The sequence below is a fragment of the Gymnogyps californianus genome, unplaced genomic scaffold (genome assembly GCF_018139145.2).
Source record: "Gymnogyps californianus isolate 813 unplaced genomic scaffold, ASM1813914v2 HiC_scaffold_69, whole genome shotgun sequence".
In the NCBI taxonomy this organism is placed as follows: Eukaryota; Metazoa; Chordata; class Aves; order Accipitriformes; family Cathartidae; genus Gymnogyps; species Gymnogyps californianus.
Window position 1 is genome coordinate 45,386 of NW_026114462.1, and position 15,915 is coordinate 61,300.

Genomic DNA, 15,915 nt, shown 5'->3' on the forward strand with positions numbered 1-15,915 from the left:
CTGAGAGCAAAGAAAAACAGACCATGAATAAAGTGCATCGAGATACTGCATTTAAAGCCATATTTTAAAAAGTATATTCCTACACACTATTGCCAGCGATCACGCAGAACCCCGTTATTATTAGAAGGGCTCTCCAAAGAGACAGTAGTAAGCAGAGGAACGTGATGATGCAAAGTTGGGTCCTCTGAACCTTTTTCTTACTTAGAATCTATTAGTCAAGCAATTTAAACTATTAACTTGCAAAACAAAGTAGCAAATAATTGCAGTAAAAACACCTTGCTTAAAACCTAAGATTGTTAGGAAATATAAATGTATTACTGATGCATATTTGTATATACTGCTAAAGATTATGTTCTGAGCAAAATTAACACTTCAACTATGTTATCAAAATATTAAATCCTCTATCACATAAATAATACATTGCAGGTACTGTATATAAGTCAAGTTTCATCAGATTGTAGTGCTTGACAATGTTAGCATATGCATTTGTGTTGGAAATAAGTCTACTTACAACTGAGTCTGTATCTGGACACTCCCTATTAAAAAAATAAAGAAAATATACAATTATAAAATGCACAAATGATTTTATTCATACAGTTCTGGTACTTCCTTTAATATTTTCAATTAATTTGAAACATTGCATTTGACCCATTTGCCTTTCAAACTCTGTTAAAATTTTCGTTATAAATAATCCACATTCAACTGAATGAGATTTAAATAAAAGAAGCTGAAAGTTTATGCTAAAAACACTGGAGAAGAAAAAATCATAGTAAATGCTGAAAAAACAAACTCACATCATAGTGAAAAAAAAAATTAAAAAAAATCAAGGGAAGTCCGGAGTATCACTCTGTATTTTGGATGAATATACTTTAAGAGTCAGGTCTCTATGGATGATGTGCATAATAAATAAAAGTCACCAATCCTAATGAAATAGTCCACACGCAATTGCAAAACATTTTGGACAATAATCAGTTCTTAAAGCAATTAAGACTATTCTTAAAGGAATTCAGAGCTGCTCTCTTTTGGAATTTCATTCTTAATTTGAGTTTGTCAAGCACAGTTGCAGTCAAGCACCAGAAGATGCTGGAAAAAATAATAGAATACACTCTTAATAAACACTTTTTTTTTTTAAAAAAGTTGTCAGCAGAAAGGCAGTGATTGCAAGCACATTATTCACAGGTGTTATACAGAAGAGAGGGTGGGGGAAAGATTAAATCACCGAAAGAACAGAAATAGAGAGGAATGACTTAAAAAAAACAACACCTTGGAGCCCTAATGGCATCATGACAGAGAGAAGAAAAAGCATTGTTTAGAAGCATATCACTATTAAAATCAAACACCAAAAGAAAAATAGCTATAAGGCACTTTGTATGTGCAAATAATTAACATCTGTAGTTCTTAGGTCATTAATTTTTCAGCACTATATTAAAAAATCAAGGCTGGTTAAAAAAATTTAATTTAAAAAAGAATGTATACAGATGTTGCCACTGATAATATTTCTACATTGCTAAGTTTCTGTTAAATTAAAAGCTATTTTCTGATAAATCAAATACTTCTACTGAGAAAACACATCTAAATATTATGAACAAAATAAATTGAAATATAGTAACCATAATTACTAATACACAGAATGCTATCAATCCATCTAAGACAGAGAGCGTGCAGTGAATATGACAAAGGGTATAGCTGGGTGTATTGGGTTTGCATGGCAAGGTTTTGGTAGCGGAGGGGGAGGGGTGGCTTCTGTGAGAAGATGCCAGAAGCTGCTCCCATGTCCAATAGAGCCAATGCCAGCCAGCTCCAAGACGGACCCACTGCTGGCCAAGGCTGAGCCCATCAGCGACAGTGGTAGCACCTCTGGGATAACATATTTAAGAAAGGGAAAAGTTACAGAGGAGTAGCAGTTGCAGCCAGAGAGCGGAGTGAGAATATGTGAGAGAAACAACCCTGCAGACACCAAGGTCAGGGAAGAAGGAGGGGGAGGAGGTGCTCCAGGCGCCGGAGCAGAGATTCCCCTGCAGCCCGTGGTGAAGACCATGGTGAGGCAGGCTGTCCCCCTGCAGCCCATGGAGGTCCACGGTGGAGCAGATATCCACCTGCAGCCCATGGAGGACCCCATGCCAGAGCAGGTGGATGCACCCAAAGGAGGCTGTGGCCCCGTGGGAAGCCTGCGCTGGAGCAGGTCCCTGGCAGGACCTGTGGCCCTGTGGAGAGAGGAGCCCATTCTGAAGCAGGTTTGCTGGCAGGACTTGTGACCCTGTGGGGGACCCACACTGGAGCAGTCTGTTCCTGAAGGACTGCACCCCATGGAAGGGACCCATGCTGGAGCAGTTTGTGAAGAACTGTAGCCCGTGGGAAGGACTCACATTGGAGAAGTTCGTGGAGGACTGTCTCCCATGGGAGGGACCCCACGCTGGAGCAGGGAAGAGTGTGAGGAGTCCTCCCCCTGAGGAGGAAGGAGCAGCAGAAACAACGTGTGATGAACTGACCGCAACCCCCATTCCCCATCCCCCTGCGCCGCTCAGGAGGAGGAGGTAGAGAAAACTGGGAGTAAAGTTAAGCCTGGGAAGAAGGGAGGGGTGGGGGGAAGGTGTTTTAAGATTTGGTTTTATTTCTCATTATCCTACTCTGATTTGATTGGCAATAAATTAAACTAATTTCCCCAAGTCGAGTCTGTTTTGCCTGTGACAGTAATTGGTGAGTGATCTCCCTGTCCTTATCTCGACCCATGAGCCTTTTGTTATATATTTTCTCTCCCCTGTCCAGCTTAGGAGGGGAGTGATAGAGCGGCTTTGGTGGGCACCTGGCATCCAGCCTGGGTCAACCCACCACACTGGGGCATCAATCATGAGTTAGAATGATGGTCTTTCAGAAATGAATGTGCACACAATTTACTGAAAAAAAATTCAAAATTTTTTCTGTCCTTCTACACAGTACACAAAAGTTTTTCTAACAAAAGAATAACTGAAGCTTCAGTTCTGCAAACACAGACATACAGTACTTTTTCCACACACAGAGGTACTATTTTGTTAGGAGTACACATGAGAATCACATCATCTACAATGTTCAAATGTAGAACAAGGGAGAACTACTTACCTATGCAGAGGAAAGAATGAAACATGAGTAGACTACTATGAATACATTTATATTATTTCCTTAAAATCCTTATTTACAAAAAACTTAAATAGCTGTGATGTTTTCATATTCATAGTATTCCTCTAAACTTCTGTTATAAAACCATTTTTTTGTTAAACATCAGCTAATGTTTATCTCCAAACATTTACTAGTTTTCATACAAGACAAGGCTTCAAGCTGGAACTATACTTACACAGACTCAGTATCTTTTTCTTTTTTCATTATTCCTGATAAACCAAAAGGCTTCCTCTTCCGTGGTTTTATCCCTATGAAACAAACACTTTTCATTTAAAGATCAAAGAGATGAGTATATATTTAGCAATATGTCAAACACTGATGCATACCAATGCTAACACCTTTTAAATGCTGCCATGACGAGTGATACAAAAATCTAACAGTGGAGGTAGGTATGGAGCCAAACTAAGGGAATGCAAGAACAAACTAAGAGAACGTTATTCCAATATGTTGTTCAGTAACACAATGTGCTGGTTTTGGCTGGGATAGAGTTAAATTTCTTCACAGTAGCTAGTATGGGGCTATGTTCTGGATTTGTGCTGGAAACAGCGTTGATAATTCAGGGATGTTTTAGCTATTGCTGAGCAGTGCTTACACAGCCTCAAGGCCTTTTCTGCTCCTCACACCACCCCATCAGCGAGTAGGCTGGGGACGCACAAGAAGTTGGGAGGGGACACAGCCGGGACAGCTGACCCAACTGACCAAAGGGATATTCCATACCATATGATGTCATGCTCAACAATATAAAGCTGGGGGAAGGAGGAGGAAGGGGGGACGTTCGGAGTGATGGCGTTTGTCTTCCCAAGTCACCGTTACGTGTGATGGAGCCCTGCTTTCCTGGAGATGGCTGAACACCTGCCTGCCAATGGGAAGTAGTGAATGAATTCCTTGTTTTGCTTTGCTCGCACGCGTGGTTTTTGCTTTCCCTATGAAACTGTCTTTATCTCAACCCACGAGTTTTCTCACTTTTACTCTTCCAATTCTCTTCCCCATCCCACTGTGAGGGGAGTGAGCGAGTGGCTGTGTGGGGCTTAGCTGCCTACCGAGGTTAAATCACATCAGCTTCATACAAAAAAAAAATTAAAATATGGTTCAAGCAACACATTAATAACATAAGTCTTTATAAAACTGATCTGCATTGTACATCCAGCTCTCCAAGCTGGGTATGCTAGACTGTCACTTATTTTATAGAAGATGGGTGCACTGTCAGTTTTGAGGAAAGGGACTCTGCTCACAGAAACTCAACAGGAGCTATTACTCCAGCCGACCCTGAATAGCCAATGCACTTGGATCAGAAACTGAACCCTGCCTCTCTCAGCTACTGCAGTTCAACACCCTGTTCTTATTTCCCTGCATGTTCCCGGTAGCTGCAAGCCCCTGTCTCTCCTAAAAAGTAGGATCTTGGTCCTGTAAAAACGAGAACGTCTCTTGGCTTCCCAGCTGATGCTGAGTTCTTGATTTCCCAGTGCTGTAGCCAGCTCTAATGCTGGCTCCCACTGAGTCTGGAACCATGCCTCCTCTCTGTCTTTTCTTCCCTGTTTTTAACACTGGATATATATAGCTTTAGTACAGAAAAAAAGTTTGCTTTCATACCCATTTAATGTACTAAAATTGAAATACATTTAAATATTCCATCAGACTTACTGTCATGTCTGCTTCTCTCCCCAGTTTTTGCTGAATCAAAGTAGACTGCCAAGCTTTAAACAAAATGACTGAGTGCAAGCATCTGATCCAACTAGTCTACAGTTTTGTAGACTGTCGTTATCATGACCCATGAGCCTTTCGTTATATTTTCTCCCCCTGTCCAGTTGAGGAGGGGGAGCGAGAGTGCAGCTTGGTAGGCACCTGGCGTCCAGCCAAGATCAACCCACCACAATGGGATGCAATCAAGCTTGGTGACTAGATCAGTAGAAGTGCATACTGAAGTATACAGTGAGCCAGGTGATGCAGCCTAATGGAATACATCATTCCACATATGTTGAAAACAATGCAGTTAAAACTTGCTAATAAATGCTTCAATAAAACACAGAAATCATTAGTAGCTTTGAAAAAACTTTGATGAGGTATTACATAAAAGTGAAAAAAATTCAGTTGATTTCTTACTGTAATAAATGTGACTATCTATAACTGTGTGCACAACTATTTTTGTTTATCTTAAATTCAGAAAAGACATTAAAAACATTCATCCTACCCAGAAGTGTACTGTAGGCCGTCATCTCACCAGTGATCTCTCATCAGACCAGAATTTCAGTTTGTATATATATTTCAGAAAAGGGTGTAGCCTGTCTCTAAGATTGTGTTGGAGAATTCCCAATACCCTTTGAATAAATTATTTCAAATTAGCTGTATTCATTGCTAACTTTATAATCTCTAATCTTATAATATAAGATTTTTTTTCTTAGCTTTTCTAGCTTTAACTTCTGTTTATGGGATTTCATTACACTTTTTGTATAAAAAACAGGCTGCAATAAATCTCAAGTCATGAAGGTAATGTGTGGGTCGTAACTAAGTGAATTATTAAACTTCTGGGTAATGTCTGCAGGTATTCAGGTACAATTGTTTGGTTAGAACATACTCCTGATGTTGTTGAAATCCTACAACGTAACCTGATGTCGTGGTTTAACCCCAGTCAGCAACTAAGCACCACGCAGCCGCTTCCCCCTCCCTCATCCCAGTGGGGTGGGGAGGAGGAAAGGAAAAAAAGTAAAATTCATGGGTTGAGATAAGAACAGTTTAATAACTAAAGTAAAAATAAAATACACTACTAACTAAGAATAATAATAATTGTAATGAAAAAGAATACAACAAAAAAAAATAACACCCAAGAAAAGACAAGTGATGCACAATGCAATTGCTCACCACCCGCTGACCGATGCCAGAGCAGCGATCCGCCCCTCCCAGCCAACTCCCCCCAGTTTATATACTGGGCATGACATTCTATGGTATGGAATATCCCTTTGGCTAGTTCAGGTCAGCTGCCCCGGCTCTGCTCCCTCTCAGCTTCTTGCACACCTGCTTGCTGGCAGAGCATGGGAAACTGAAAAGTCCTTGGCTTAAGATAAGCGCTACTTAGCAACAACTAAAACATCGGAGTGTTATCAACATCATTCTCACACTAAATCCAAAACACAGCACTGTACCAGCTACTAAGAAGAGAGTTAACTCTGTCCCAGCCGAAACCAGGACAATTATGTATTTTACCTGAATTGGTTTCTTACTCATTTTTTAACTTATAAAGAGCTTTAAATATCGACTGGCTCTTTGGCAGTTCATTATGACATTAAATAATGTAATAATTGCTAAATATAATCCAGATTATTTGGATTCTTTATCTTCATTCTTTTTTTTATCTTAAAATATTACTGCGTTCAGTTGTAGGTTCATGTATCAAGGGTTTTACTAATAATTGTATGCAGTTATTTTACCTAGATCTCATAATCTATTTTCAAATGGCTTAGACATAGGGCAAATTAACTTAATTACTGTAGGTAAAAATACAATATACAATCTTTATTTTTCAATCATATTAATGTCTGTAGCCTAGATGCACTGTATCTTTAGTATCGTATTTGACAAGTTCTTTCATGTAGCAACTTAGTGTATATAATGCTACATCTCAGATGATCTACATCCTTTAAAAGAACTGATTGTTGAAAATAAGTTAGTATTAACATTTATAAAACCAGAAGCTGAAAATGTGGGAGGATGGGTAAATGGAGATGCAGAGAGCAAACTGTGCAATCAGGGATGCTTTTCTGAGAGGGGAACTCTGAGCTAAATACCTCCTTTCACACATATGCAACCCACATTAATGCCAAATGGCATCATTTTTCAAAATGAGGATTGTATTCATGAAATATAACTGTTAACTAGTATAGCCAAGAAGTCTCTTTAGTTCTTCATACCCTTACTGTGAGGTATATTGTTGTGATTCTTTAACCTTATACTTGTGTAGATGGCAAAAATGGGAAAGGAATTCTTTAACTCTACTAAAAAATTAGTAATCCAGAAAACTACTTGGATGTTCCATGAAAGCTGCTGATAATATGCAATGGGAATGTTTGTTTTATTACACTGTAAGAACAGAAGAACAATTGTACTGGGACAAACAATGAGCATCCTGTCCTTGGCAACCACTAAAAGCGAATACCTAGGGAAAAGGATAAGATTAAAGTACTATAAATAATACTTTTGCAAAGTATTCCCACAGGCTTCAATAAATTGCAAATCAGGGACTTTCAGAATAAGTAGTATTGTCTTTGTATTTAGTCATAGAATCATAGAATGGTTTGGGTTGGAAGGGATCTTAAAGATCATCTAGTTCCAAGCCCCCTGCCATGGGCAGGGACACCTTCCACTAGACCAGGTTGCTCAAAGCCTCATCCAACCTGGCCTTGAACACTTCCAGGGAGGGGACATCCACAGCCTCTCTGGGCAACCCATTCCAGTGCTTCACCACCCTCACAGTGAAGAATTTCTTCCTTACATCTAATCTAAATCTACCCTCTTTCAGTTTAAAACCATTGCCCCTTGTCCTGTCGCTACAGGCCCTGGTAAAAAGTCTTTCTCCATCTTTAAGTATTGAAAGGCCACAATAAGGTCTCCTCAGAGCCTTTTCTTCTCCAGGCTGAACAACCCCAACTCTCTCAGCCTGTCCTCATAGGAGAGGTGCTCCAGCCCTCTGATCATCTTTGTGGCCCTCCTCTGGACTCGCTCCAACAGGTCCATGTCTTTCCTGTGCTGAGGACTCCAGAGCTGGATGCAGTACTCCAGGTGGGGTCTCACGAGACCAGAGTAGAGGAGCAGAATCACCTCCCTCGACCTGTTGGCCACACTGATTTTTATGCGGCCCAGGATACAGTTGGCTTTCTGGGCTGTGAGCGCACATTGCTGTCTCATGTGCAGTTTTTCATCCACCAGTGTATTGGGTTTGCGTGGCAAGGTTTTGGTAGCGGGGGGGCTACAGGGGTGGCTTCTGTGAGAAGCTGCTAGAAGCTTCCCCTATGTCCGATAAAGTTAATGCCAGCGGGTTCCAGGATGGACCCGCCGCTGGCCAAGGCCGAGCCAATCAGCAACAGTGGTAGCACCTCTGTGATAACATATTTAAGAAAGGGAAAAGAAGTTACAGGGGAGTAGCAGTTGCAGTGAGAGAGAGGAGTGAGAAGATGTGAGAGGAACAACTCCGCAGACACCGAGGTCAGTGAAGAAGGAGGGGGAGGAGGTGCTCCAGGCACCGGAGCAGAGATTCCCCTGCAGCCTGTGGTGAAGACCATGGTGAAGCAGGCTGTCCCCCTGCAGCCCATGGAGGTTAATGGTGGAGCAGATATCCACCTGAAGCCCGTGGAGGACCCCACGCCGGAGCAGGTGGATGCACCCAAAGGAGGCTGTGACCCTGTGGGAAGCCTGCGCTGGAGCAGACTCCTGGCAGGACCTGCAGACCCGTGGCCCTGTGGAGAGAGGAGCCCAGGCTGGAGCAGGTTTGCTGGCAGGACTTGTGACCCTGTGGGGGACCCACACTGGAGCAGTCTGTTCCTGAAGGACTGCACCCCATGGAAGGGACCCATGCTGGAGCAGTTTGTGAAGAACTGCAGCCCGTGGGAAGGACTCACATTGGAGAAGTTCATGGAAGACTGTCTCCCGTGGGAGGGACCCCACACTGGAGCAGGGGAAGAGTGTGAGGAGTCCTCCCCCTGAGGAGGAAGGAGCAGCAGAAATAACGTGTGATGAACTGACCACAACCCCCATTCCCCATCCCCCTGCGCCGCTCAGGAGGGGAGGAGTTAGAGAGAATCAGGAGTAAAGTTAAGCCTGGGAAGAAGGGAGGGGTGGGGGGGAAGGTGTTTTAAGATTTGGTTTTATTTCTCATTATCCTACTCTGATTTGACTAGTAATAAATTAAATTAATTTTTCCCCAAGTCGAGTCTGTTTTGCCTGTGACAGTAATTAGTGAGTGATCTCCCTGTCCTTATCTTGACCTATGAGCCTTTCATTATATTTTCTCTCCCCTGTCCAGTTGAGGAGGGGGAGTGATAGAGCGGCTTTGGTGGGCACCTGGCATCCAGCCAGGGTCAGCCCACCACAATCAGTATCCCCAAGTCCTTCTCCACAGGGCTGCTCTCAATCCCTTCATCCCCCAGCCTGTATTTGTGCTTGGGATTGCCCCGACCCAGGTGCAGGACCTTGCACTTGGCCTTGTTGAACTTCATGAGGTTTACATGGGCCCACTCCTCAAGCCTGTCCAGGTCCCTCTGGATGGGATCCCTTCCCTCTAGATTATCAACCACACCACTCAGCTTGGTATCATCCGCAAACTTGCTGAGGGTGCACTCGACCCCACTGTCTATGTTGTCGATGAAGATATTAAATAGTATCGGTCACTATAGTGACCAACACTATAGTCACCAATACTATAGTATTGGTCCCAGTAACGAGGGACACCACTCGTTACTGGTTTCCACTTGGACATTGAGCCATTGACTGTAACTCTTTGGACACAGCCATCCAGCCAGTTCCTTATCCATCTAACAGTCCATCCATCAAACCCATATCTCTCCAATTTAGAGAGAAGGATGTTGTGGGGGACTATATCAAAGGCCTTACAGAAGTCCAGATAGATGACATCCGTAGCTGTTCCCTTATCCACTGATGCAGTCCCTCCATCGTAGAAGGCCACTAGTCAGGCACAATTTACCCTTGGTGAAGCCATGTTGGCTGTCTCTAATCACCTCCCTGTCTTCCATAGGTTTCAGCATGTCTTCCAGGAGGATCTGCTCCATGATCTTACTGGGCACGGAGGTGAGGCAGACTGGTTGGTAGTTCCCAGGGTCCTCCTTTTTACAGTTTTTAAAAATAGGTGTGATGTTTCCCTTTTTCCAGTCACCAGGGACTTCATCTGACTGCCACGACTTTTCAAATATGATGGAGAGTTGCTTGGCAACTGCATCAGCCAATTCCCTCAGGACCCTGGAATGCATCTCATCGGGTCCCATGGACTTGTGTATGTTCAGGTTCCTCAACCCATTATGGATTTTTACTATGGATCTAGAGAAACCTAGAAACTTTGTCCAGTTTCCCCTTCCTTCCAGCTTGACTGAATTCCTTGCTTGTGCTTTTATTAAAATGAGTACAAAATTAAAAATACATCTTCTCTATTCCTACTCATGAGTTTTCTTTATATCGTATTCTTTCTCAGTCATTTCTTTTCCAGCCTGAAGAATTGTAGTTTACTTGGTAGATGTTTGTTTCCGTATCATGGATTGGTTTTTGTTGCTTTTATTTCAATCTTCTGGTTATTTTTTGGTTTTGTTTTGTGTTGGGTATTTTTTGTTGTTGTTCGTTTGTTTTTTTAAGATAAGGGGTACTAGTACTGTGCACAGCATTCATGGTGCAGGTGCCCACACACACAGGTTTTATACACTGGATGAATTAGGTTCTCTGTTCCTTTCCTAATACATCTAACAATTTGTTTTGAATATGACTGAGCATCAGTCTCTGCTTTTAAGTATTGTATTTAGCTGGTCTCGTAACCTCAAGATCTTATGTGAGTGTCAGCTCAAAGTCTGTTACCTTGTAGAATGACCTTAATAAACTGGCTGGATATTGACCCAGCACATAAAATCCCCTCCCCACTACCCCTCTGTATGCTTTTTTACACTGAATTTTAAATTCAAATGCAAGATACTGAGCACTGATATCTGCTAATACCTGCTGCTGGGTATTATGCAAGCAGCATGACTGAAAAACTGTGGAAAGATTGACTGGATATTGCCATGGCACTGGCATAGCATATGGACTGATTCCTCAGTCATGCTCACTACATAATATCCAGCAGCACTTAAAGCAAGGTAATCAGTAATCTAGGACTTTCTTATCCAGCCTGGTCTCCAAAGAAATAGTGTGCATAATATTACTGTCCTTAGTAAGTATTTTTCAGTATGTGCTACTTTAGAGACAGATGACAAGATCTGCATGCAGAATGTAGGATGGTAAAGTTTAAGAGCAGCCCTCTGTTGCTGGTAGAGCTCATTATTTGATTGTATATGGAGTTCAACAGAAAGTTTGCTCCTGAAGAAATTAATTTTTTTGTGGGTAATTCCAGTGTGCTTTAAGAACATAACTATTGATCCTGATCTTCATCCCTATCAAAGTGGTTTTCTAGGTAACTGTACATATGCTGCAGGATGCCTTAAAGTTCAGGTCTAAGATTTTGCATTTCACTCAGATTTTTGTGGAAAGCTGTTGTTGAAAACCTGAGAATGGGTTTGATACTTGTGTGATGGTAGATTGTTGCAGCACTGGAGCAGTTGCATCACATCTTGATGTAGCAGTAGATAAGGGATTACTATATACCTTTGAAAACATGGAAGATGGGAACTTTTCTCTGAAATGTAGAAGTGAACCTGACTCTCCTTCCATCATAGCATAGTATCTGTCCCTGTGAAAGGTATTTTTCTATTTTCTATGGAAAAACCCCCAAAGCTTCAGCTCTGATCATGCAGCTTTTGTCTCATTGTTTGCCCTGGTGTACATCCTTACAGATAGCAATGCACGCTGCAAAAAGTACTAGTCACGTCTTCCATTAGGCCAAGATAATTATAATGCAGGCTGCTTACTTATGTCAAGTAAACAGATGCATAACGTAGTTTTTCTTAAATGTAGTCCTATACCATGTTGTTATTGTTTAGAATTACAGTACACATGCTTACTCCTATTATCAAAAGAGAGAGATCCAGATCTAACAGTCTTGGGACTTTTGAAGAAGTTTTGACTATGAAAGGAGTTCAGAAGTTTTCTCTGTCTTGGCATTGGCAACTTAGCAAACTTTGCATATACTGAAACTTTGGGAGAACGTTGCTAGAAAGAAAGGAACTCCTAAAGTTACCATGAAGCTACAGGAAGTGGTGTACTAAAGGTACAGCCAGTTACCAGCGATTGTTATACCAATTAAGAATGATATTGTTCATCTTCCATGAATGTATCTTTGCTAAATGTAGTTGAAATTTCATAATGCAGAATGAGTCATGCTGACTTATATTGATATAAATAATACTGATTTGGCTGTCTGAAGTTTGCCCTAACTAATATTTTTTTGCCTAATGAAATTCTATAGTTCTGTAAACTTTTGAACTACATTTTTCCTATCCATTTGGCTTTCATGGAAGTCTTTAATCAACATAAATTTGACATAAGTTGGTGAATTTATCAGGTTCTTAGGGATGACTTGAATGTTCTGCTATATGCCTTACCTAATATCTTACAGCATGAAGGGCAAAGGACATCAGTGTTAAGATGGGGGTAGGGGAGATTCTCAAATCAGAACTGATAGAGTTTCCTTGAGGGGGAACCCAACATAGAATATCAGCTTCTTACTTTTTTGTATCTTGGATAAAGCTTTGTGCTGACAAAATCATAGATAAAGTTTGGATAAAGCACTTAACCACTTGTGTGCCTAGGACTGCGAGCTGCAGCCCCTCACATCATTGCTTAGACCTGGTCCTCTATTTTTAGTCAATAATGAAAAGCTAACTGCTGTCTTGAACAATGAATCATCTCATTAAGGTAGAATAGGAACTCTTTGGGGTCCCAGAAAGAGACCAGTGGTGCTGACTGCCATGAAGAATATCTAAAGATATTCTTACTGAAAAGCAACAGTCCAGGTACAGACTGGCCCCAGACAGCAATTCAGTGGATCTATATTCTGATCCAGCAATCAACATGATCCCAACTGGCTAATAATCTACATCAAGCAAAAGAAGAGTCTGGAAAACTAAACTATCATTGAAGAAGATAAAGGTTTAAAGTAAACAGTTTCTCCAGACTCTTTGACTTTAGATGAAGCATATCGTTTTTAGGAGCCTGTCACTGAAACTGTAAAATCCTGTGAGAGGAGGTACTGGAGAGGGTAAGCTACACTTTGTTAATAAAGTGCCTAGTAGTCATCAAATTCCTTGAAGGATCTTATCCTATGTGCATGGAAAGATGCTTGGTTATGAAACCACTTCAAACAGCATGAATCTATTCTCCCGGGTGTCAAATAATTCGTATGCATTCCAGCCTTCAGTGTAGTCACTCCTTAGTGGTTACTGAATATTTTAGAGGAGATTTTACTCAAGATTTCTGAGCCTGCCTTCTGCAAGTATATTCATATTTCTATAGAGATCAGGGTTTCTTCTCTTCTGAGATAGCACTTCTCAGCTGCTGTGGGGCTGGCGCTCTGGGCATGCGCGCGCCGCTCCTCCGCCCGGAGGGAGGAGGAATACGACGCGCCTGCGCAGGAGCCGCGGCGCCTGGCGGCAGCGGGGCACATGCGCGGGGCCGGGGGTGGTGGAGCTGTGTGGAAGGAGGCGGTTGCATCGTAACGGGAAGGGTGGCGCGTCTCGGCGGCTGAGGCTGGGCTCGCTGAGGGCCGGGGCGGCGTGATGATGGCGTACTTCGTGGAGAGCTTCTGGGTAGGGAAGTGCCGCGGGCCGGTTCCTACGTGTCGCGGGTGGGATGGGCAGGGCAGGGCACGGCACGGCACGGCGCAGCGCAGCGCAGCCGGCGCACTTTCCGTAGGAGCAGCTTCGACTCTTACGCCACCCTGGGGACTGGGCTTGGGCCTTGCCGCGGGGAGCGCGGCGGAGGGATGGTGGCCGCCGTCCCCTCCGCGGCCTCCTGCGGCGGCCTCCTGCGCCTGCAGCCGCTCGCCTCGCCTCGGCTGGGCTGGGCCGTGGGGGAAGCGCCCTGCCCCTGCCTCGCGCAGTGCTCGGTGGTCCGTTAAGGAGAAACAATGGGGGAGAGGGTTTGCTGGGCCAAGGGGCGTGCAGATACGAGCGGGAGACCCTTTGCTAGGGAGTCTTACTCTTGCAGCCATTGTGGTGCGTAGATGGGGCTTCTTCTGCAGTCTGATCTCTCTTTGTTAAGCCTCCCATACAATGCAGTTGTTTGGGGGAATGGCACTAACTGTAACAACTTACAGTTGTATCATGCAAAAGTAAAACTGTGTCTCAGAACTTTATGCTTTTGTACCAACTCATTTCTATCTGCATGATAAAAGGTACAGCCTGAACAGCAGCCAGCTAGAGAAACAACAGCCTTTCCAGTCTGTTTTAGAAACATAATTTGTCAGTCATTTCTGTGCAGGTATTTATATTTTTAATCGGGTAGTTATACATGGAGAAAAACTTAAAATCTGGATTTGGATTATTGAGCATTGCATGAAATGAAACTTGTTTTCATTGTGACTCTAACTGGTCTGAAACATTAAAGTAAGTGTTCTTGTAAGTTATTTCCATTATACATAGCTAGGTTTTGTCACTTTGAGTACACTCATACTGGTACAGTAGAATAAAAAGTATTTGTTATCATTGACTTACTGTTTTCTTAGCACTACTTAGGAAGTGTTGCATAAGCTTTGACATAAGTTTGATTTTTAAACTGGTGCAGGTGATACTCTTGTTAATTGTGAGTCTATTAAACTGTTTCAGGTCAACCAAAATAAGCCACTTCTAAGCCAGTCAGTATATATTTGTTAATTGTTTTAAATTAATTTGATTCAACTGTTGGAAGTTCTATATATAGCTGAAACTGGTCTCTCTGTAATGCTGTGCATGGTAAGTCTGGAAGTTCTGGGATATAAAAATGTGTTTTTTAAATTGGTTTTGACAAATTCTTTTTATTTTATCTTTTTAATTGCTGGTGTTACCTGTAGATTTTTGAGAATGGTTGTGAGGAAGATTCCTTTCTTTTCAAGTTCTTTTGTAACATGTAAGGGCTGGCTGTGTCCAGCGTTAATTATCTTAGCTTTGTGAAGAGGCTTGTTCTAATAAGTGTAAGATCTATTCTCATACGCACTTATGAGTGATAATGAGATTTGTCATGCTTCCACCTGGAGTTCCATTCACATGTTTACGCAGTGCTACTCTTCTGATTGGCATACAGTTGGATGCTCAGTTTCAAGAGAGCTGTTGTGCAATATTTGCTCAGTCTCCTCCCTCTGTGTGTGCATTTAGCATGAGTTGGCAACTTTTAATCTTTTTGTTCAAAAAAATATTTTAAATTATCTAGGTATAGATAAAAATATCTGTTCTCCTTCATATGCATAGAGCTTCTCTGGAGCTGATCTTTATTTAATTTATTGAAGCTGGAAGAAGAAAATTGAAATTGCCAGGTTGCTTTTGTGTTCAAACTCCTCAAAACTTTCAGAACTGAAGAAGATATGTTGCCAGTGTAAACATCAGGTGACTACTTTTTTTGATTTTTGATGCTTTCAATTTAATGTAGCTCTTTCAGACACTTGGTAATTGAAAATTACTGTTAGCTAGCTTTCAAAAATATAACACCATAATATTAATCAGAGGAATATTTTAATGTATACAGGGTCCATTAAATAATTGCCTAGGTGGAAAGTATGAAACACATGTTACTTATTTGAAACTGCAGCAACAGTTTAAACAAAATGACAGTGATGTTTATCAGAGCATCTAAAATGAGTTTAAATTTACCTGGAGTTAGGTGAATGAAAAGAAGTCGATAATACAAATGGACAAACCATAATGACTGGTATATGTCTTTCTAAGTTTGTGGGTAGAGAGAAGATTGTTTTTGGTTAATATTTGGAACTTTCATTTTAGAATTATAGGAATATACACCCAGTTTCTATTGTTCTGTTGCACTAAAATTTGTAAATTAATTATTAAATAGGGTATCTTTTAAGCAGCATAAATCAAATCTTGTAGTTGTTGAAAAGTTGTACCTAGTTTCAGCAAATACTTTATTTCACCTATG

At 41.7% G+C, this 15,915-nt stretch overlaps 1 protein-coding gene across 2 annotated transcripts in view; it reads left to right on the top strand.

The window, feature by feature from the left end:
• Positions 1–13,527: 13,527 nt before the first annotated feature.
• LOC127029095 (F-BAR domain only protein 2-like) overlaps positions 13,528–15,915 on the top strand; it is a 104,386-nt gene continuing 101,998 nt past the window's right edge. For both annotated transcript variants that reach the window (XM_050914735.1, XM_050914736.1), the window contains exon 1: positions 13,528–13,598. In XM_050914735.1, coding sequence (XP_050770692.1) covers positions 13,569–13,598 — 30 coding nt within the window. In that variant the 5' untranslated portion in view covers positions 13,528–13,568. The remainder of the gene's footprint in view (positions 13,599–15,915) is intronic.